General features: G+C 41.0%; 1 protein-coding gene across 2 annotated transcripts; it reads right to left on the bottom strand.

Moving 5' to 3' along the window:
* Nucleotides 1–5,691: 5,691 nt before the first annotated feature.
* Nucleotides 5,692–20,809, bottom strand: LOC129330135 (glutathione S-transferase-like). Of its 2 annotated transcripts, XM_054980077.1 has the most exons (7): nucleotides 20,650–20,809; nucleotides 17,754–17,860; nucleotides 16,025–16,076; nucleotides 13,969–14,101; nucleotides 12,820–12,961; nucleotides 11,411–11,545; nucleotides 5,692–6,947 (listed from the first exon to the last, which is right to left on the bottom strand). In XM_054980077.1, exons 2-7 carry the CDS (start codon nucleotides 17,838–17,840, stop codon nucleotides 6,828–6,830), a joined length of 669 nt encoding a protein of 222 aa, XP_054836052.1. In that variant the 5' UTR covers nucleotides 17,841–17,860; nucleotides 20,650–20,809; the 3' UTR covers nucleotides 5,692–6,827. The 2 variants fall into 2 exon arrangements, with proteins under 2 accessions (XP_054836052.1, XP_054836061.1); XM_054980086.1 differs by lacking the exons at nucleotides 16,025–16,076; nucleotides 17,754–17,860; nucleotides 20,650–20,809 and adding an exon at nucleotides 14,728–14,780.
* Between the last annotated feature and the right edge of the window lie 1,771 nt (nucleotides 20,810–22,580).

Below are 22,580 nucleotides of genomic sequence, written 5' to 3' on the forward strand. Positions count from 1 at the left end.
AGCAGCCAGAATGATTCAGATGTTTCTGTCTCTTTAGCCGAGCAGTGGTTTAGAGATTACATTTGGTAGATTCCAGCTCCACACCATGTCTACTCAAAGGCCAAATTCACAAACGAGTGTTCACCTGTTAGTGATTTTTGATAGAAATAATGCTATAGATAATAACACTGCTTTCACAGCTGCTATATACTGCCAGATGTCTCCAGGCAATATACTATATTATCTCATATTTTCAAACAAAGCTGTCATTTGAGATTTTAGTTTTCCATCTTCTTGGAAGTTGTGTGGCATGGTTGTTCCTTTGATTCCACACAGCAGTGAGAGCATCTAACAGTTCAATCCAAAGCAGAATTACAGCCCTCTAACTCCACTGAAATCAATGAGTTTAGAAGTGCGCAACTCTGTTTAGGATTGGACTGTAAGGTGGGATTGACAGATCCTATAGGATGCTCCAGTGTTAGTGCTGCATCTTCTCATGTACTGAATGTACATGGGAAGACAGAACTGAATTTACTGCAATATGATTAGGCCCCATCCATCAGCCATGACTAAAACCACGTTACCTGCTCTCCAATACATGTTCTCATGGCCTGATCCTCCACAGCTGATCCCTAGCACCATGTGGCTGCTCCCAACAGCATGTTTATTGCCCCAATTGCTACTTTTAATGAAGAGGCACAGCTGGGTGTATATATTTTAATTAATATATAAATAACAAAAATAAAATAAAATAGTGTGCTTTCGAAAGGGCTTGGTGTCACTGAGCTGGTGTGAAAACTTAACATGGGTAGAGTTGATATTTTTTATGCTCATTAGTTTTAAGGAAAAACTCCCCAACCACATGCTAACAAAATGGCTAACAAAACTTGGCATTATGATTTCAATGCTAGCCAGGTCTGAACCAAAACTGCTTGAAATTATTTAGGGTTGCCAGCCACCTCCATTCTACAGAGAAGCTTTTTGTGCATTTAAAAGCTGCATGACAGTTACAGATGTCAACTGTCAACTGCTGTGCTGGGGAAAGCTGCGAATTTGTCACACAAGAAAGAAGAAAAGTCTAGCCTTTACTCACATCGGCCTAGTTCATGCCAAATTGTAGCCTGCACAAGCTATAGTTTATGAAAGATAGCAGACTTTGCCTCCCAAACATTCATGCAGCCCACGAAGCACATTCTAAGTTATGTCCCTCACCTCCCCCCAGAATCACGGGATGCTTTCTTTAAAAGTTCCAGCTTGCACTGCTGCGGAAAAGCAGTCACATGCTGTCCAGTTGGTGTTGATCAGCTGCCCTAAGTGATAGCAGAAGGCACACCTGTTTGGAGTTTTTTATGCTCATTTCAGCTGTGGCAGTTACGCAGCAAATTCCTTCATTTTCTTGCAGCCTCTGCTGTAACTTTTCTCAGTCACTGGGCTGTCACTTTATTACCACATTCCTGAATGCACGAGGAATTCATTAATGTATTACCAAAATTCCTGCTCTCTCTCTCATTCCCCCATCACTACCCTTTCCCTACCACGCTCATATTCTTGTATTTCTGTGGGCAGGAGGAAGATGTGCTATTCTATGTTCAGTAAAATTTGTACATAACACCAAACCCCAGTTGATGCAAATCAACTTCAAATGACCATTTTAGATTCTGAGTTGCCAGCTGATGAATAGCAAACCTCCTGTCAAAAGGATAGTTTTTGATTGTATATATTGTTCTTTTTTGCTATTGTACTTATGGTAGAAGCCATAAATTCTCCTGTCTCATGCTGAATATGATGAATTTTGACTCACCTCACGCCCCCTTCTGGCCCCAAGCCCCAGTTGTGATGCCGAGGCCTGCATCCCCCTGCTGTGCATTAAATCTGGCCCAAGGTGATACAAGAAAACTGTGGCCCACCAAGGAGAAAGACAGAGGTTGGAGGAAGGAAAAGAGAGACAATTCAGTCACGCTAGCTGGAAAAGATTAGGTAACCTCCAGAAAGAGAGTCTGCCTTGGCAGAAACTGCCACCCTGAGGTGATCAGATTAAAATCAAGGATTTCTAGTAAATTACATCACTGTAACTTTTGCCATAAAATATTCTCCTCTGGTACCGTTATTCCCCTAAAGAAACACTCACAGTTTAGTCCAAGCTAGCTCTAGGTTTAGTATTGTTTAGATTCCGCCCTGGACCCAAGAATCACCACAGCAGTTAAAGGGCATTTTCTTTCTGTGCCTTATCCACGTGCCCTATAACTAGGTGGTGGCAGAATGTTCTCCTTAAGCATGTACATGAGCCTTCCCTCTCTAATACTCCCCCATCTTGTGCATTGTTCATGCCCAAATGGGTGGCACACTGCCTCTTTGTCCTTCTGCTCTACATTGGCATTTGTAGAATTCATGGAGAGCATTTAAGGGTAACATTTCCCAGCAGGTTTTCCTTTGGCATCAACCTGTATTAAAAACTGAGCCAACAGCTCTATGAATAAGAATAGTGATATTGCAGAAGGGAGGTAGTTTCACGAAATAGTCTTTGAAAACCAACAGCAATACAGGCTTGTGTTTGGATCCAACGGAGTGTTTCCACAGACAGAAGCTGCTTGTATAGTTGCCTAACAACCTCCACAATTACTACTGTAGAGGACATTCTTAGGTAAAGGTGTATGTGCTGGATCTATTATTCTGGAGGGATTTAACTAGGGGTATGCACTGAGAAAATTTCAGTTTAAGTTTTGGCTCCAGGACTTCCGAGAGAACTCTTTTCCATTATTGGTTTGTTCTGGGTAGATTGTTGGTGGTCTGGATCTATTTCTTTTGGGGTTTTTTTCATTTTCAAGAGTTTTGACCCGTTGTGTGGCACAAGGTGGGCTTGGTTGTACATGCACACACGCACGCTGTTATTTTTAAGACAGGTTTAGGAAACTAGACGCCAGCTGTTTTTGCAATTAATGTCACCAAAATTACGCAGAATGCAGTTTTCTCTTCAAATCATTGACCTACCAAGTTTCAGCACATGCTCAACAATGGAGTTTGGTGTTATGGACCCTGAAGTATGCTTGGGGAAAGACATCCAGGAGAGTGTTAGGTGGCATGCATGTACACAATGTTCTTTTCAAGGGGGGTGGGGAACTGAGTTTTCTTTCATGTGTAACCGTCATGAGCCAGCCAGATGCTGGATACTTGACTCTGGACTAGTTTGTGGGCTCTGCTCCTGCCTTTGCCCTCTAGACTGTATCTCAGTGCCTCCCCGATGGAGCAAACGCATCAGCTCTGTCTTGAGCATGAGAGTAACCAAACAAAACTGCAAATTCCTTACCAATCATTAATCCCCCTTCCTAGTCCAGAAACCCTTTGATCAAACGACTCATACACGAAACACACACACACACAAAAGGTGTCAGGGGGCCCACAGAATAGTGGAAAACTGGCTGAGAAAGTGGTGACAGTGGGGCAGTGCCCAAGCAGGAGAGCTCTCAATTGTCTACCAGTGCAGCGAGAGCTCCATCCTCAGCATCAATCTTGATCTTTAAACTCCAGAACGAAAAAGCCTGGAAAGAGCACTGAATCTATAGCTCTTCCCAAGTTTCAAAATTAAGACCAAAGTGTTCCCAGTAAAGACCTTCATTTCAGCATCAGATTTCTTGTCACAGTGGACTGGCTGTAACAGTGGAAAGATCTGCTAGAGCTGTGACTGGCACTTCTCTCCATGCCTCTGCCTCAGACCACCTGCTGTTCTTCCAACGTTTTTGACCAGAGTAGACCATGCAGACCACATTACCATGATGCTTTGCATTTGGCCCTCAATCTATCTTGACTTCACACTGGGCCGTAATGTCGTTTCACATCATACCTAAAACGTGATAGAGCACTGGCAGAGAAATGTTGGGTGGTGCTTCGGGGCCATCAAGAAGGGAGTCAGTGTTATATTTTTCTCATAGCCTCCTACATTGGTGATTCCTCTCCTTCCTAAAACAGTCCACCGCAGTGAGATTGGCAGTGTGGTGTGTGTAGTTGATTTGGGTTTTGTTGTTAAGGAAACAGGATGACCCTTTTTCTTTTCTCTACTTTTTACAAATAAAGATGGGAGACCAGGCAGGTTACCCAGTCTCCATTTTCCAACTAAAACTGTTTGAGTTTGAAAGATGAAGGACAAAAACTGACGCCAAAGCCAAGGTCTCAATAAAGAAAAAGAAGGCAGCCTAGCCATAGCAGACCAGTGCTTCCATGTAGAATATTGATCTGGAAAGACTTGGGTCTGCATGTGCGACTGTACACAGCGCCTACTACCTCCATGTCATTTAATGCTGGGTTAACAGTTTTAATCAGAAGAGCACAGAAAAGACAAAAGTGTTTCTGGGTACAATCAATAAAGTTCCTCTGGTGCTCCTGTGGCCTATAACCTTTGGAGGACTTTTTAGTCAAGTGGAGGCACCTAAGTGAAGGACAGTAGCAGCAGAAGGCCACTGAATTGGCAACCTGGTCCACACACGCCTGGTTCCCCCTCGGCACAGCTCTCCCTTAATAATTCTTTATTTTTTAAAATTTACATGAGGCTTTGCAGCTGAATACCAATGCCATTGGCCAGGAGGTGCCAGAGACAAAATGCACTTATGCGCTATGCATACATTTCCCTCCTACCAATGGAGTTATGCTATGTGAGGGCTCAGTCTCTCTCCTTGGGATCCAATTGGTTGATTGTCATTAAAGAAAATGCTGCCACCTGCTGGACCAAGGCAATTGCCTCCCTGCACTGCTGTTGTGTGGTTAGAACTGAACTGAAACACATACAGATTCTGGTGTGTGGAGGGGGAGGATTCCTTACAGCTTCAGTTCCTGACTTCATTCCCCTATTGTAGAAACCGCTTTAATGAACTGAACCAGCAATTTCTCTTTGTATTTTCTGCTGAGATCAACATGTATCCTGTGATATTTATGGTTCTTGCTAACTTCAGCTAGAACATATTTAGTGTGGTTTATTTATTTACTTCATTTACACCTTCATTACACCCCAGCAAGGACCCAAATTGACTGAACATTGTTTTCCCCTCTGTAGTTTATCCTCAAAACAACCTTGTGAGGCCGGTTAACCTAAGTGTGTGTGATGGCGCAAGGATTTGGTCTACCTCTGACTCAGGCATCTTCCAGACAGCAACTACAGAGAAAGACTTGCCTTTCACATTAGATTACATGTTGAAAAGAAACCTAGCACACTGCATACAGAGCTTGAAAATCGTGTCCAGGCATGGTGCTCAGGTATGCTTTTAGAAGGAATGTTTCAGGTGACAGCAAGGAGAGGATTGGCTGCTTGTTTCCAGTATTCTGATTGGTTGTTGCTGGTTTTGTTAGCATACAGATGGTATATCCCTGTTTGGATAGATCACTAGCATGCAGTTTTTTGGGTTTTTTTAAAGTTCACTGCCTATCATGCACCAAAGCCAAAGGGTGAGGTTGAGGAGCAAATGGCACAGCCATTACAGACAAGTGGGAAGAAATTAGCTGTTTCAGAAAAGCATACTGGAGGAAAACAGGTTTCAGAAAAGAGGGGAGAAAAAACAAAGAAAAGCCAGGACAGCAAGGGACATGCAATGAAGCTGCGAGGAACTGATGGGGGAAAAAACAACGGTTCTGAAATCAGAACATTATTATTATTTTTTAAAGAATTTTTTATTGGATGGGTTTACAAACATACATATAGAAATCATTATCATTATTCACCCCATTGTATTTTCCCCATCCTTCCCCCCCCCCTTTTCTGGTGACTCCCAGCAGTTTTCCATACCCAACTTAATCTAAAAAGTATATCATATAAATTCTTAAAGTCTATAATAATAATGTAATAATGTAATATATATCTATATTATACCTATCAAATCTCTTTAATTATCTTAACAATCTACACTAACTATATTGCTTATCTTAGTTAAAAATATAAAAATTATGTAAGTAATAATAGGTACATATACTAACTAAAAAAAAACTACATATATATATATGTAACATACTATTCCTTACATACCAATTAACTATATTATCTATATTTCACATATACTCCCTATAACCTTATTACTCATAATTATACTCCCCTGTAAATATACTGTACTAATCCAATAAAATACAGTAAAATATACCCCTTTTTAACCTTAAGTAAGTTTCTATCTCCCCTACAAAGACCACAGTTTCCCCTTCATGTCCCACTTTTTCTCCACATATTTCTTAAATTTTTCCCAGCGTAATGTATAGTCCAATTCTTCTTGTTCTTTCAATTTCCTTGTTAATTTGTCCATTTCTGCCATATTCAAGACTTTCAGAATCCAGTCTTCCATAGATGGTATCTCCTTAGTCTTCCACATCTGTGCATAACACATTCTGGCCGCCGTAATCATATAAAACACCATAACTCTGTCCATTTTATCAAAATCTTCTAGGTTCATACATAATAACAGCAATTCCGGGGTTTTATTAATATTCCTTTGTAAAATATCTGACATAACTTTAACTATATCCCCAGAAATGTTCTGAAATCAGAACATTAAGGCTGTCTGGAACCAAGCTGGCAAGGTATTTTTTGCCCATCAAACTCATGCAAGTTACCATTGGGAAGTATTATCTGTTGATGCCAGCTCAGACGCTACCCATAAGTTAATCCAATCATGCAGAAAATACCAGCACAGAAGAATGTTTGATTGTGTTTTGGTGTAGCAGCACATGGTTGCCGTGACTTCTGCTTCATAAATCTTGCTTTTTTGTTGTACACTGAACTCCACATTGTAGTTATTCTGGAAACTGTGCTTGTATAGTGGTAGCTTCTTAAAAGGCATTTGAAGGGAGTCCCAATTTTAGCATGTAGCCGTGGTCTTGATTCAATAGAATATCTTAATGGCATCAGCAAACTGTTTTTCATCCATTGGTGGTTTTCTGGCACTACCAGGTTGCAAGAATTTTTTGATCATAGGGATGTTGCTTATTCTTCCTTTGTAAACCTGGCCGGGGTTGGGGGTGGGGGGAGAGAAAGAGAAATATTGAAATAAGAAGCATTTTCTAGCAAGAAACAGTGCCATTCTCAGGAGTCACTTGTTTCCTGAAGAACTTAGAGTTAATATATACCCTGATAATCAATAACAAAACTTCTTGTGAGAAAAAAATTTGTCGTCCACTTAAAATCCCATTTATTTCAAGGATGCTCTTCAGGAAGTTAAGGTCACCATTTCTCCTTCACTGAAGCTCCTAATTATGTTTTAGGCATGTCTACAGTCCTTTCCCTTATGTCTTGCCCATTTTGTGAGAGTGGACCAAATAACCTTTCTCATTCAGAGACGAATGACGATTATATGATATCCAGATAAGGAATCTAGGAGGAAGGCTTTGCAACACTGTCCTAATTTCACCCGGATTAAAAAAATACATGGTCATGCTGGACAGACAGAAGGCCTTTGAAGAACTGGATAAAATTAAGAGATCAGGGTTGCTGTTGTTTTTTAAAAAAGAATTATCCATCCTTGTAGATAATCTTTCTAATGCTGGAGAGATACACCAAAGGAACTCTTAGCTTCTCAACCAATAAAATAATGAGGAAATGGCCTAAGGTGGTCCAGGCATGGGTGGGTTTAGTTGTGTCTCTCATCACCATTCACGATATCCAAGTATATGAGAATCACAGCAGGAATGGTTATGCTCAGGAAGACGGCATCCGATCTACCTAGGTACAATGTGCAACATATCTGGTGCTGGGAAAATATATCTTTCAGCTGTAACAAAGCCTCAAGGGAGGTTGTGCAAACACAAGTATTGGCAACACTGATATTTATTGCACTTAAAACCCGATCTTTCAGTATATGAACTGGCATATCCTCACCCCAAATTTAAACTGGTTTAATAGTCACTCCCCTTCCTTAGACAACCCTGGAGCAGTGAATCTGGGACTCTATGAGGAAGTATCCTCAGTACCCCGATCAAACTACAGTTCCCAGTCATTATAATCAAACAAATAGAAACCCTATGCACTTGAGGGAAAGTTAACCACAGATGGAATAAGTATTAGATATTTTAACACTCGCTTATTGTTTGTTATAGTACAACCATATTTAGTGTTGTGCAATTTTGCAATGTTAACGAGGGAACTTGACATTAAAAACAAAAACAAAAAACAATCCTCTTATTTTTATTGTCAGAGATACCATCTAAACACAATAAATAAAATCATTTTTCTAAACCATTATTTGATTTTAATATTCACAACTGGAAAGTAATCAAATACAGAAATTTTCTAACTGAGATTAGATTTTTAAAATTAATTTCTTTTCTGTTGTTGTTCCTTTGACCCAGCGGTCTCGAACAGTCGTTTAGAGTTTCTTTAGACAATTGATAAAAGTTACCCACGTAATATTAAAATTTATGCAGTTGTTTTAGGCATTTCTGTATTTGTACAACTGCAGCCAAAAATCGAGTGACCCTATATGTAACCTATCTTTCTTTATTGTTCAGTAGTCTAGAAGTCTCAGCAGTTGAAGAAGCAAAATCCTTACTAATTAGGGGGGAAATCAGCACCTGTCTAAATTTTAAATATTCAGGGCAACTCAAGAGTACATGGTCAATAGATGTGATGCAATTAAGGTCACAATTACATAGTTTCTCTGAGTATAGAATACTAGCATATTTATCTGACAACACTGCAGACGGCAAACCATTAAGACGTGCCGGCATAAAGGCATGTCTATATTTAGGAAATGTTAAATTACAGAAATATGTTGGAATACAAATTGGTAGGGGAATGCCAACTGCGAAGCTTGAGCAAACTCTTCTTGACCTTATTGATGTACTTTTATAATCCAGATCCAAATTCCTAGGCACATTAGCTTCTTATTTACCAATTTGTTTCAGTTGTTCCTATGATTGTCTAATTTAATAAGACCAAGAAAATTTAACTCTGGGTCTGACTGCAGGTTCTTTATCTTCAAATTAAATACCATTAAAATTAATTTAATGAGGCACCCTGAACTATAATAGGACACACAGTAAATGAAATAGAAAAGAGTCCAGTTGCACCTTTAAGACTAACCAACTTTACTGTAGCATAAGCTTTCGAGAATCACAGTTCTCGTCAGAACTAGACATGAGCACGAACAGAAAAAAAAATCCAAACACCCTGTTCGTCATTTGGTACCATCCACGAACAACGAACAGTGAACATGGACGAACATGAACTGTTCCCGGATATGTTCGTTGTTCGTTGTTTGTGGGGGGCCAGAACCCTCCCACCCCAACCCTCCCACTTAGCTCCCCTCCCCTCAAACCCACTTACCTGGCCCTTTAACAATCCCTTTAAACTATCAGCTGGCAGGCAGCAGGGGGGATTCCCCCCTGCCAACTGCCAGCTGATAGTTTAAAGGGCCCTTTCCTGCCACATGCAAGGGGCAGGGCCCTTTAAACACCCCACAAACTGACCTTCCCAATATCCAATACCCACCAAATTTACAGGCAACATAGTCCTCACTGTCCTCTGAAGACCCCCCAAGTTTCAGAGAGATTGCACCCCGGGAAAGGCATGATCCACAGGTCTCCCTGTTGGCTGTCATTTTCTCTTCATAGCGGCAAAAATGGGACTCTCTGCTGGAAGTACTTTGAAGGGTTAAAACCAGAAGGAAAGCCAGAAGGAATTCAGACAGTCCTTCCTTGCCTCCGGTTGCCAAGGGATTGATTGCAGCAGGTGCCAGACTGTCTAGCTCGCAGAACAGCTGCCGAAGGCAACGAACAAGGCTTTTAACGACCACCTGTTCATTTAGGATGGAGCCTCAGGAACAGCTTGTTTGAGAACAGCATATTAGGGTGTTCGTGGGTTTTTCCTGTTCGTAATGCTGTTCGTTCCCACATCTAGTCAGAACTGTGATTCTCAAAAGCTTATGCTACAGTAAAGTTGGTTAGTCTTAGAGGTGCTACTGGACTCTCTTCTATTTTGCTACTACAGACTAACACAGCTAACTCCTATGGATCTATGACTGTAAATGAAGAGTAGTAATAGTGTGTGGTTTGGGGATCATGTTGACTGGAAGTTCTAAGGCCCCGTGAAGAACAAAAGCTCAAAATACTGAAGACTTTTGCATAATGTTATTCTGATCCAGGACTCCACATATGAATATATGGACCTCTTCTGTTTGCAAGGGGTTTCATTCCTTTAAATAGGGGCAGCAAGCATGTTCCTATAAAAGAATATACACAGTGTCTACTGCCTCCATTCAATTGATGGTGCAGCCCTTGTCACCAAGTAAGTTATATGTATATGTAAGTTATATGTATATGAGATGCTTTTCTGATAAGAAGCCATGAGATTGACATGGATGATGATCATGTGATCCTGTGCTCTATAGATATACCACATCCTACTATATAAAAGGCAAGTCATACTGGCGACTACTCACTTTTTATTCTCACGCAAGTACATTGCTGACAACTCTGGCCTTAAGGCCACTATGAAGTGCCTGCTTGACGCTGGGAGGGGGACCACCGAATCAATAGCCTAAGCAGTCCTCTCTGTGCCTCCCCTCAACATCCTCCCACTCTGGCCTCCATGCCGCTGCAAAACGCCTGCTTGCTGCTGGGAGGAGTGCTCAGGTCATTGATTCACCAGGCCCCCTCGCAGAGGCAAGCAGGTGCTTCACAGCTGCCCCCACGCCAGAGTGGGAGGGCGCTGAGGGGAAGAAGAGCAGAATACAAATTAATCTCCGAGCATTGCTGGGAGGGGGCCCGCCGAATCGACAGCCTAAGCACTCCTCCCTGTGCCTCAACTGAGGGTCGCTGAGGAGAAAGCGGAAGCCCAGGTGGCACTGGACGCTTTTCTGTGCTTTCCTGGGAGGGGTACCTGCTGGATCCTGTGGAGTTTATTCTCCCCTCCCTAAAGAAGCTTTGCTGGAATCCTGAAGGCAGTTTCCTCAGAGCAGACTCTATTGTCCATGGACCAGCATGGCAAGTTTCTTCCCAATTCTGACAAAATCTTTACAAAAAACATTGTATACAAAGAAATCTTTCACCATTGATGACTGATTGTTATGTTTCATGAAAAAAAAATAACCAACAAGTTTTTTAGAGCTGGTTGTATTTTTTCACAAAACAGGCTTTGTTGCTAGTATACATATTTTCAGCACCCGCATACAAACTGTAAACCACATTCAAATTTAAAATCCTTCAGAATCCATCTGGCATAAATCAGGAATGGTTCTATCTCCATAGTTGCATGAATAACTCAGGAAACTAAACACAGCATCAAACTTCTGGTGGCTTTGAAGGTAATTGAAATAACTAGTGGCATGGTGCATTACTGATGGTGCATTACTGATTTCAGCTCTTTTGCTGTTTGGTCACTGGACGATCCTGACCAGCATTCAGTGAACTTGAGCAAAGAATGCCCTATCTGCATCTTTTGCAACTTGTTAAAGGTTATTACATTACTTACCTTTAAAAGAGGGAATTTTGACAGAATATCAGGCTTGACCTCTTCTTCGGTCATTAAAATAACTTCAAGCAATTGAACATCTGCCCTGCTGAATTTGTTTCCAACGAGATAATCCTGTCCATGATCTTTGAGGACCTACAGAGCAGGAAACAGTTTAAGAGGTTCTCAATAGGATAAGAAATTAGTAAGGATTTGTAACACTGCTCTCATGGGTTGACTCTGCAGAAGACACTGCTCTTTGGTTATACCTCCTTCCAATCTACTACCTCTGAGAGTGAGATAATCCTGCTGTATCATTGCATTGAGAGTGATTGAGTGAGCTAATTGACCAATGGAAAGATGCAGAGCAGACTAATCTTTGCACAGAGGAGGATGTCTTCTGCATCTCTGAATGAGTCACTGATCTGTACTTGCCCCATTCCAGTGGGTCAACAGTGGGGAACACAGAGATCGCGGTCCCATACAGAAACACACAATGACAGCCAAAAAGGCTTGCTTTTAGACTGGAGTGTGCCTACAATTTTAATTCAACAACAAAACACAATTTCCCGTGCAATAACAATGTCTCCCTATTTTATTTACAGTAGTTGCATAATTTAACATTATGATGATGACTAGTATGGAGTGGTAGCTGCATGAACCTTTGACAACTGTGTTCTTTGAGAAAGAGCTTGGAAACGGATACAATGGTGATCTGGACCTTCTGTTAGAATACTGATGTCACAGAATTATCAATGTACACCTAAAGAATACACGCAAAGGTCTACTTGTAATCTGTGAACTACACAGTTTATTGGAACTAAATCTTGGACTATACCCAATTCCAGTTGGAACATAAGGCGAGCTTGAATGAAAGAATTAGTGTGTACATGGTGCTAGGAAGCATTTGCACTTTAATACCTGTTGCAATATTAATAGAGCACTTGAAGCACTGGACACTTTATGTATTGACTTTGGAGTATATATGACGCCTGCAAAATAATTTTTCCTAGGACTGGTTACATGTGGTATAGCTTTCTGTTAAATTATGCAACTACTGTAAATAAAATAGGGAGACATTGTTATTGCACGGGAAATTGTGTTTTGTTGTTGCTATACTTACCGTGTTGCTCTATATTTTGTGCTAATTATACAATTTTAATTCAGCTATCAGAAGTTTCAGGAACACTAGATGAAGGAAGGGAATTCTGATATGCCATGGTGATGATTACAACTGGTTTTTACAAAGAGCAAGTGAGTTATATGTATCTAAGATGAGATTGAACTGAGGGATGGTGAACAGTTTGTCAAATACAGTGGAGCATAGGTGATCCCATCATCCAACCATGGCTGTAAACTAAGCAGCCTATTCCTTTCCTTTCCTTTATTTCCAAGCTTCTCCAGCCAAAGGTCTTCAGCATAAGTCATACCTTTTCAAAGACTGGAAAGTATCTGGTGGTGGCCTTTTCAATGATCAGCGCAAGATCTTTTTCCTTTGCATCAGCTGGCTTGAAAGGATGGTGCATGATCATTTCACCCAAATCCATCATACCTTCGATATACATATCCATTCTGAAAGGAAGAGAGTGTAGACATGATACCAGATAGCTAATGAGCATTAGCTTGCCTTTTAAATATTATTTAAAATTATTTTATTTAAGAGCAAATTATTTTATTTAAGAGCAAATTATTTAAGAGCAGAAGCGTTCCTTTCTTGAACTAGATTATATCAATCTGACTACAGTTAGATAATATTCCTTGGAATGTACTTAGCACTTCTGAATGTTCAAGACGTTCACTTACAGTATCTTTGCATGAAGCCTTTTCATTCATGCATATCACCTGGTCAGGTAGGTTGGTATTATAATGGCCATATTGTAGAAAAAGGAACGAGAAAAGGCCTTCTGCTAAATTGATAGTGGAGGTGATATTAATATTTCAGTCTTGCTAAAGTCAGCAAATGATATCCATTCCCAAATAACAGGAAAGGGTGGGGCCAGCTTTGATGCTAGGGTTTACCTAACATATATATAATCAAATTAACTTAGTTTCAACTTAAGAAATCAGTACTGAGGGAAAGGTTAAACCCTCCCATGTTCATATATAAATACCATTGATCTTGTCTAATCAGGGCTATTTATTAAAAAAAAAACCTCCTTGGACTTCTGAACAGGGCATACCCAGTGTCTCATCTAGTATACCAAAAACAAAGAAAAAAAACGTTTTGGATTTCTACAGTGATACACATGCACTATTCAATTGGAATGCGTGACATTTATTTACATGTGACAGGACCAAGTGATATGGTGATGTCCTTGCAGAAATACAATTCAACAATCTTGTTTGCTGAGAGAAAGGATTTTTTCTCCTTGCCTGCTATGACTGAGAGGCCAAATTAGTTCTCATTGCTCCACAATCCACTTTTTATTTTTTGTCCCAGCTGACAGTGGCCCTGAGCTGAAATATGCTGATTCATAACTTGTCAGCAGGTCATGACAGAAACTAGAGATTTCTCCTTACATCATGTATAGTAAGCAGAAATGTGTATTTAGTAGCAAATGTTAGCAATGTTACGGTACAATGCTTTCTCCTTGAGGTCCTTCCCACAGAGATTGTATTTTGCTGCAATATAGTTGAGGATCGCTCGGGACTGTACCATCTTCATGCCATCCATTTCCACCATGGGCACTTGCTGAAAGAGCAGGGCTCCATCTTGTGAACAGAAGATGAGAAATTAATTCAACTACTTGATATTAGAGATGGGCACAAATTGAATTATGACCCACAAAAAATGCATGAACCAGGCCGTTTCGTGGTTCTCGAACCAGTGGTTTGTGGAAGCTCGTTTCCACAAACTTCCACATACTGGTCTACTGGTTCTTTTGGGTCGTATTAAAGAGGCAGTTTAAATGGCCATTTCCCCTCAGAAATGGCCATATAAACCTTTCCTGCCACTTGCAAGTGGCAGGTCCCTTTAAACTATCAGCTGGGATCCCCCCCCCCGCCGCGTGCCAGCTGATAGTTTAAAGGGACCTGCCACTTGCAAGTGGCAGGACCGTTTAAACTGCCCAAACCCCAGCCCCTAGCCCTCAGCCCCCAGTCCCACCACCAGCCCCACTCCAACACTTATCTTGCCCTGCAGGCCTGCGGCATCCTCCCCCTCCTCCCACAAGGGGCAGGAAGGCCATTTTTGACCTCTTCTGCTGCTGTGTGGGCCCGCAGGGTGGTGGAGGAGGCCAAAAATGTCCTTCCCGCCCCTCAAATGGCCATCGCGTAAACTTGCCCCAGTTCGTGCCAGTTCGTGGTTCCTGGTTCATGAAAACACACAAACCACGAACCTCATGTTTCAGGTTTTTTGTGGTTCGTGCCCATCTCTACTTGATATCCAAACAGTGCCTTTCAGGAGCACATCTCTTGTTTTGAATTTAAGTCTTGCTCTTGCATTCTGCTTTTGATGATGTTAAAGTCACCTGCTTCTTTCCAAAGTGAAATACTAGGGAATGAATAAATAAAATAATTTAATTAAGACCGGCCTATTGCCTAAGATTGATATTCAGCTAAAATTCAGCACCAACTCTCTATTTGAAAAAAATATCTATATAAAATACTGTTGAAAACCCCAAATAACTTAATAGATTATAATTTTTTCTCAAATTATAATGCAATAAGAGCATTAAGAATAGCTACTATTCTGAAATTGCAGAAATTTCAGTCAAAATGTATAGTGAATTCTGAAGACAATGTCATTCCTATCTTGTTCAAGCTTTGTCTGTTCTGCAGCTAAAAACCTTCTCTACACTTATAACCTCTGTTCTGTGTGGGTTCTATGAGGCTAAATTATGAACCAAACTTGCAAAATAAATGTAAGTAAAGAAATTTCTTTAAATTAAAACCTTTCAGTATTCAAAACAATTCAACTATATTTTTACAACCAAACACATAGGTGCAACAAAGAATAGAAACTCGCAGTCAAACATCTTTGAGTTTGAGCAAAGGGTTTGCAAAGTTCAACTTTCTCGATCTGCCAAGTACCAGGGTCCCTTGCTACAGTCCTCTTGATATGGAAACATCCTGGAACCCAGCCCTTATTCAAACTGTAATTCAAAAATTACAGCCATTATTCAAGGTGATAAGAGTTTATAAAATTTTATTAAGCTCCCCAGCAACCAGCCTTCTTCTTGGCTGCTCTGCTCCAGACACTCACTCAGCCCTACTGGGTAAACCAACTTGCTCATTGGAGCTTACACACTGTATGTTTCTTCTAACATTCATTGTCAAGAACTATTGAATTTCTAAATGTATGGAACTCCTTAGGAATTGTTATATTTTGGGTTTTGTATGGTTATGTTTTAAGTTAGTGTGGAATAAATTTATTAAGTTTATTATAAATAAAAATCCCTTAAGGGCCAAACACATTACAGTTGTCTATGGGTTATATCCAATTCTCCCGACCTGATTTTTAATCAGTCTCTCAAATTGCAGCTACAAATTTCCTCCTGGGAATAATTTCCATGTGTACAGGGACCCAATTCAGATTGGGACTGTGTGCATCATAATCTATGATTAAGTGAATACTGGAAACTGTATTTGCATACTCAGCAGCAAGTACATAAAACATTCATCCATCTTATTCACCTTTCTTTAACTTTTCTAGATCTTCCTTTGATTCAATGAATTGTTCTTCATACTGGAAAAAAAAGACAAAAGATACTAGGGATCTCATGAATGTCAGAACTTTCCTATTTCAGTACTGCTGAAGTCTCTAAGTAAACTTTTGGAAGGTTCCTAATTCATTTCCTCTTTTATGATCACTTTTGGAAATCCTGAAAGAGGGTTGAAACAAAGGACTACATGCAACCATTGTTTTCTTCCAGCAGAAAGACACATCTGTCAGGTGCAATTTTTGACCAGAATCATCTGGAGCCTTCACTCCACTTGCCATTTATTGGATACAATTGAATGTACAACATATCAGCTGATTAACACTGCAAGCAGAATGGGGATGCTGCTTAGCAATAAAGTTCACACTAGACTTTCAGAAAGAAGAAACTCGTTACTATCTAAACTGGAATGGACTGATGAGATAACTTCCGCGTGAGCTCCTGGTGTGGCATGATGATCTCACTTTCAGAAGTGACATGATCGTGCGCAGTGGTGGGCATGCTCTTGCCCTTCACAGCAGCCCCTGTGACGTCATTGCACCTGCAAGTGATGTTATTGCACCAATTGGAGCCTGCTGTGCACTGGCCCAGGAGTATTCCTGCTCCTGGAGATGCTTGCCAGGGCTTTTCCCTCCCATCGGCAAGGTGAGTTTTGGCAGAATGCAGTGGCTGGGAACGAGAGATTCCCCCATCTCCACCAGGGGACTGGCAGACCTAAGAAGGATACAAAGTTCTATCCTATCTGTCTTTCTAGCTCTGTTGCCCCTTCTGAAGACCTGGTGTTTGTGCTAGTACTAACAGACAATTGACAGTCAATTCCCTCCCGCACAATGAAGACATGGAGGCTGTGGATGGACACCATGAAGATCCTGGGCAAATATAAATCCTAATTGTATGTTAAAAAACAGTTCTATATCTGAAAGCTGATGTATAAAATGGTTTGCTCATCAAAGCAGTGGTGTAACAGAAAGGAAAACTATCTCCTGCCCTGTCCATATACTTGAGGTATAGAAACAATCATAATTTCATCCTTCCCTTTCTCTGAGGAATTCAGGGCAGCATACGTAGCCCCTCCCATTTTATCCGACAACAACTCAGTGAGGTCGGTTATTCTGAAATAGAATGACTGTCCTGAGGTTACCAGGGAGATTCATGGCAAAGGAGGGGTCTCAACTCCAGCATCCCCAGCCCTGGGCTAACACTGTAACCTGCACTCAGATTAGCTGCTGCCTATGAGTGAAATGTGACATGTAGTTTTTTAAAGAGTTCGGTCCGAGTTCCCTAGACCCAACTTAGCTTCTCCACAGTCACAAAAAGGAAGGGGAAGGAAGAGCTCCTGCCTTTCTCCTCAAGCCATTTCCCGATGTCAGAATAGCACAGGGGACAGGTATTTCCTGTTTGTAATGCTCCACGTGCACAGAATACTCCAGATAGAGCAGCAGAAATAGAGACCCTTCCTGCTTGCTATTGAGCGTGGGAAGCAAGAGCTCGTTCTGCCCCTGTGGTGGTTTTCTGAGGCTGTTTGGGCTCTCCTTGAATTTTTAACAGCCATTTCTCATAGCCTCTATGTGCCTGCATGGAACCAGAGTTGGGGAACCTGGACACAGCTCTTTAAAAATCTGCACCTCTAGTTTGACCATATGATACAGATTCCAGAAAAAATGCAGTTGCCTTCAACATTGCTCCAGGCAATAAGAACAAACCTCAACTCCGGCTGCTTCCAATAACCACTGAATAGTGTCCATGCGGCCTCTTCCATTATAGTAATGGAGCCTGGGTTTTCCAGCCATGGTTATAAATTCTTAGGTTCCTGTTCAGATCAGAAAAAATCATTTGTAGAGGGACATATAATGCATGAAGAACCTCACTGCAGCCAAAATAGTGCAACTTTGTGGCATGCTTCTTTTTGGTGGTGGAGGCTAGAAATTATTTTATTTTGAAAAAACCACACTCAGCGTTTCAGAAACCCAGGTACTGCACTATTCCGTACTTTCAGCTCAGTAGATAAAGGGGGAAGCTTACAATTTCCTTTTGTTCAGTCACAACCTCGCCCACCTAAAATGTTTAGGAAGGAAGTGTCAAGACCAGAGATCTTCTCCTTCCATCCCCAAATGCTAACTACAACCGTACCCCTGGAGTCTCCCGGAAGGCTCCGTCTGTTTATCCGAGGCTTTTCGGCCTCTGGGTTCATCCTGGATGAATGTGTGTACAGGTAGCAAGCACTCCTGACACGAGCTGGTAAAAGTATGTTAAGGTTAATTCAAAGACAAATTCAGAGAGTGAATGCAAGGCAGGTACCACTCCAACAAGCATAGGCAGTATGAAATACAAATAACAACCAACCTTTGCTGACTAAGTTCTAACTAATACTATTTAAATTAACTACCATGCTTCTCTTATTGGCAGATATTCTCACCATAAGTCCAGAAGTCTGGAAGTCTTTGGCATGAAAGCAAAATCTCTCCTCTCAGACGCTGATGAAAAATGTGCACAGAGAGCCTCTCAGGCTGAAAGCAGCCATCTTTTTCAAGAGCTCTCAGCCAATCAGGGCACCAGAGCCATGTTATTCATAAGATTGACTAGGCTGAAGCCTAGGGGCCCTGCAGGGACTAGGGACGCATCAATTTTTTTGCTGAGGCATCCCCCCCACACACAAATTACAATTAATTGATTCTTTTATGTAACCTCTATTAATAAGATAATTAACTGCTTCCTTATTGAAGTGAAACAAATTGACTCTTATATTAAAACAATTATCCATAAATTATATATATTTTAATAAATAATAAAAAATTATTCACTTCAAAATATTACAATCTTAAACAATTATACCCCTCAGATGTGCTTTCCAGGACAGTTCTACTCATGCAAGAAAAACATTTCAAAAATTGTGAAAAGAATTATTCAGGAGACCCTCAAAATGGATATAGGGTTATGTACTGCAGTCTAGTACTTACGGTAACAGGGTCAGGCTGTCAGCTGTAGTGGAGTGAAAAACTGAAGTGCCAGAGAGGGCCCAAAATACCTGAAAGCCTAGGGGCCAGGCCATGGTTTAATATGGCCCTGCAGAGCCTGAAGATGTGATTCCTTCCCTGCCACCCCTTTAAAATCTCTGTATGGGGCAGATGGCATCTCTGTAAGGGTCAGATTTAAGCAAAGAATGTCTAGCTGCTGACTGCTAGCATACAAATGACAGTATCTCAGCATTTTCCAAATTAACTAATCGCCTTTCAAGTATTAATAAATGAATACCAACTGTTTCCCAACTTTGGAATAGATTTCTGTAGGTTTGCCTCTGAAAACAAAGTAAACCAGAAACCAAGTGGTTTATTAAGAATAACTAAGTTTATTTCAGTATCAGCTTTTGTAAGTTAGACCTCACTTCTTCCGATGCATCAAAAATGCACCTTTAAAAGCAGCTGAATGCTAGCTAGTGATAATATTTGTCCGCAAGCTGTGAAAAGATGTCACTGCTGATTACTACCAATCTAGTTGCTGTTAAAGTCAAAAAAGCACCATAGACCAGTTTTGGGGGTCAGTTGGTAGTCCTAATTGCATTAATATATCACTAAGTTCCACACGCTGTTAAAAAGACAGCCCACTCACTGAACTCTGGCAGTTTTTTCAGTCACTCCATACGTCTCCAAGAAATTAACTAATCGCCTCTTTAACAGCGTGTGGAAACGACCTTAGAAAACAAATGGAAATCATTTAAGAAGAAGTTGCTTGTTAGGGGAGACTTTGGCCATTTCCACACACGTTGAATAATGCACTTTCAATGCACTTTCGTAATCCTTTAGAAGTGGATTTTTTGTTCCACACATGGAAAATCAGTTTCAAATGTTCACTAAAGAGTACTGAAAGTGGATTATCCAACATGTGTGGAAGCAGCCATTCTTTCTTTTCTCCAGATTATGTTTGGAAGATGGACAGAGCAGTCGTTTTCATGCTAAATGGTGAATAGGGCCGTTTCCTCGTGGTCTAAAAATAGCGCGATACTCACAGAAAGTCGCAGGCTTCCGGCCACGATTTTTGACACCATCTACAAAATGCCACAAATCACGTTTGTGGCGTTTTATAAATGGATGGAGTAAAAAATCATGCGAGGAAGCTGGCAGCCTTCTGTCAGTATCAGGCTATTTTTAGACCATGGGGAAACAGCCTCCGTCTTGAAGCCCAGTCTAGCAGTTCTGGCTTCTGCCTGATCTCTGTGCAAAACAGGGAGAGGAAAATGGTGGAGATTTATCTGACCCAGTTGCTTCCCTGTGCTCTCCACGGGACTCAGATCCTGCTGTTCTACTATAAACTATCCGTATAGTAGAGAAGTGACCTCTCCAGTCAGTTACTTCTCATTTTCTGCATTCTGCTTATGTATTCAGCTTGCTTCCGATTCTCTTACTTGCACTTTCCCTCCATTAATATTCCACACTCATTCTTTACATTCCTGTCCCTTTTCTTTCTTTGCTTCTGCATGCTATCAGCTGAACTGTCTTTAATATGTTAAAACGGCACTAAAGAAACGTCATGTTTGATGATCTAGCCCTGTTTTTTAAAAACTGTTTGGACAGCAAGCATATACATTTAGTGGGTACTACTAACCTCCGAGTCCAAATTTGAGGTCTTCTCGGCTTTCCCTTGGAAACTCTCCAGAGCTATTCTACCAAAAAGTATGAGTCCCGTTGCTTGAGGAATCAAATCAGCATTCTCTGCTTTGCTTATGAGGAAGCTCTGTTGCTTTCATACAGCCTTGCACAAGGGGAGGGAGAATTCCCTGCCTGGCAATGTTCCCGGCCTGGCAAGGGTTGAAAGATTCAATTGGCTCAGATTTCATTGGACTAGTCTCTGGTCAGTGACTGACAAAACAAAAAGGTAGTCTTGGGAAATCTTAAAGCTAGTCAGCATTGTACTCTCCTGAACTTGTATAGATTAGATTTCTGCTTGGCAGATGTATGAATTATTTTCATGAGTTTGCAGATATATATGTACACACATACTCACAGATGGGCACAGAGCAAAAGGGGCGAGGAGAAGCCCACAAAAAGCAAAACTTACAAGAAGACTTATCTTGAATTCCATGGCCTTTTGACTCCACTGCTCCCAATTTTTTCCCTCTATGTTCGTGTGTGTGTGTGTGTGCGTGCATGCATGTGTAAAATTCTGCCATTAGGCAGAAATAGGTATGATGCTACAAGCAATCTGATAGCAATTAAGGTGCCCCATGGTTCTTTCTTCTTATAAGCTTTTCTTTCAGTCTAGTGTCTATATGTTGCCCCTAGGCATTCTGATTATGAGTTCTTGTTCCAGATAGCACACACCTAGAGCCAGAACCTCACTTTGCATCTTCTCAGGTCTCACTGCAAAGTGAAAATGCAGAGTGTCTCAGCTGTCCATTGAAACACTTTGGTTTGATCTGCATCTTACTCCATGTAACAAAGTATCTTATTTTTCGCCCATGAAATTCATGCACGTTACTCTTGGGAAGTGGTGTCTGTCAATGTGGTTGTGCCAGCTCAGACATGTTACCACAAGTCAAACAATTGTGCAGCAAAATACTAGCATAGCAGAACATTTTAATGTGTTTTGGGGTAGCAGCACATGATTGCCATCACTTCTGCTTCATAAATCTTGCCACTTGGTCCTACATTTAACTTTATGCTGTAGTTACTCTGGAAATTGTGCTTGGATAATGGTATCTTTTAAAAAATTATTTGAAGAGTGTCCCAATCTTAGCCATGGAATATCTTAATTGCTTCGGCAATCTTTTTTTCATCTGTTGGTGGTTTTCTCGCACTACCAGGCTGTAGGAATTTCTTGACTGTAGGGACATCACTAATTCTTCCTTTATAAGCCTGGGAGGAGGAAGAGAATATTGGAACAAGAAGCATTTTCTAGCAAGTCAGTAAACAATCCAATAGGGTGTGGATTGCAGAAATCTGAAAACAAGTTCATAATTATGTTTTGGTCATGTCTACAGTCTGGACATCACACAATCGCCTCTGAATGAGAAATGTTACATAAAGTCTCAAATGTATATATGGTCCACATTCACTAAATAGGCAAGCAAACAGACTATGCCAACTGCCAAATCCTTTGTGTCAGAGGATGCAAAGAGGGTTTTACCTGTTTCACATATTATGCTGACAGGCAACTCCAGAAACATCCTCTGGCATCTCTAGTTAAAAGTATTTTTGTTGGTACAACCAGGTAAGATGCATGTCTTAAATAATGGAGGACTTCTTCCAGAGAAGAGTCATAAGGAGAATAAAGAGAATAAAGAGTCATCCCAGGGGCTCGATGGTTCCACGTCAGTATGCAGCAGTGCAATATATTCTGGCTTTTGTAGGGGGAGAAGAGGGTTGGACCAAATCACCATAGCCACTGGTTCAAAGGGAGGGAGGGTCCCTTTTGACTTCCAACAAGGTTATGCTGGGGATCATTCATGGCATCTGCACTGATTAAGACCATCAGCTGTACTAAGGAAGAGAGCTGGGCAAGACAGAGTGAAAATGCTGGCTGGATCCAATGTGTTG

This window comes from Eublepharis macularius, chromosome 1, assembly GCF_028583425.1.
Source record: "Eublepharis macularius isolate TG4126 chromosome 1, MPM_Emac_v1.0, whole genome shotgun sequence".
NCBI classification, from domain to species: Eukaryota; Metazoa; Chordata; class Lepidosauria; order Squamata; family Eublepharidae; genus Eublepharis; species Eublepharis macularius.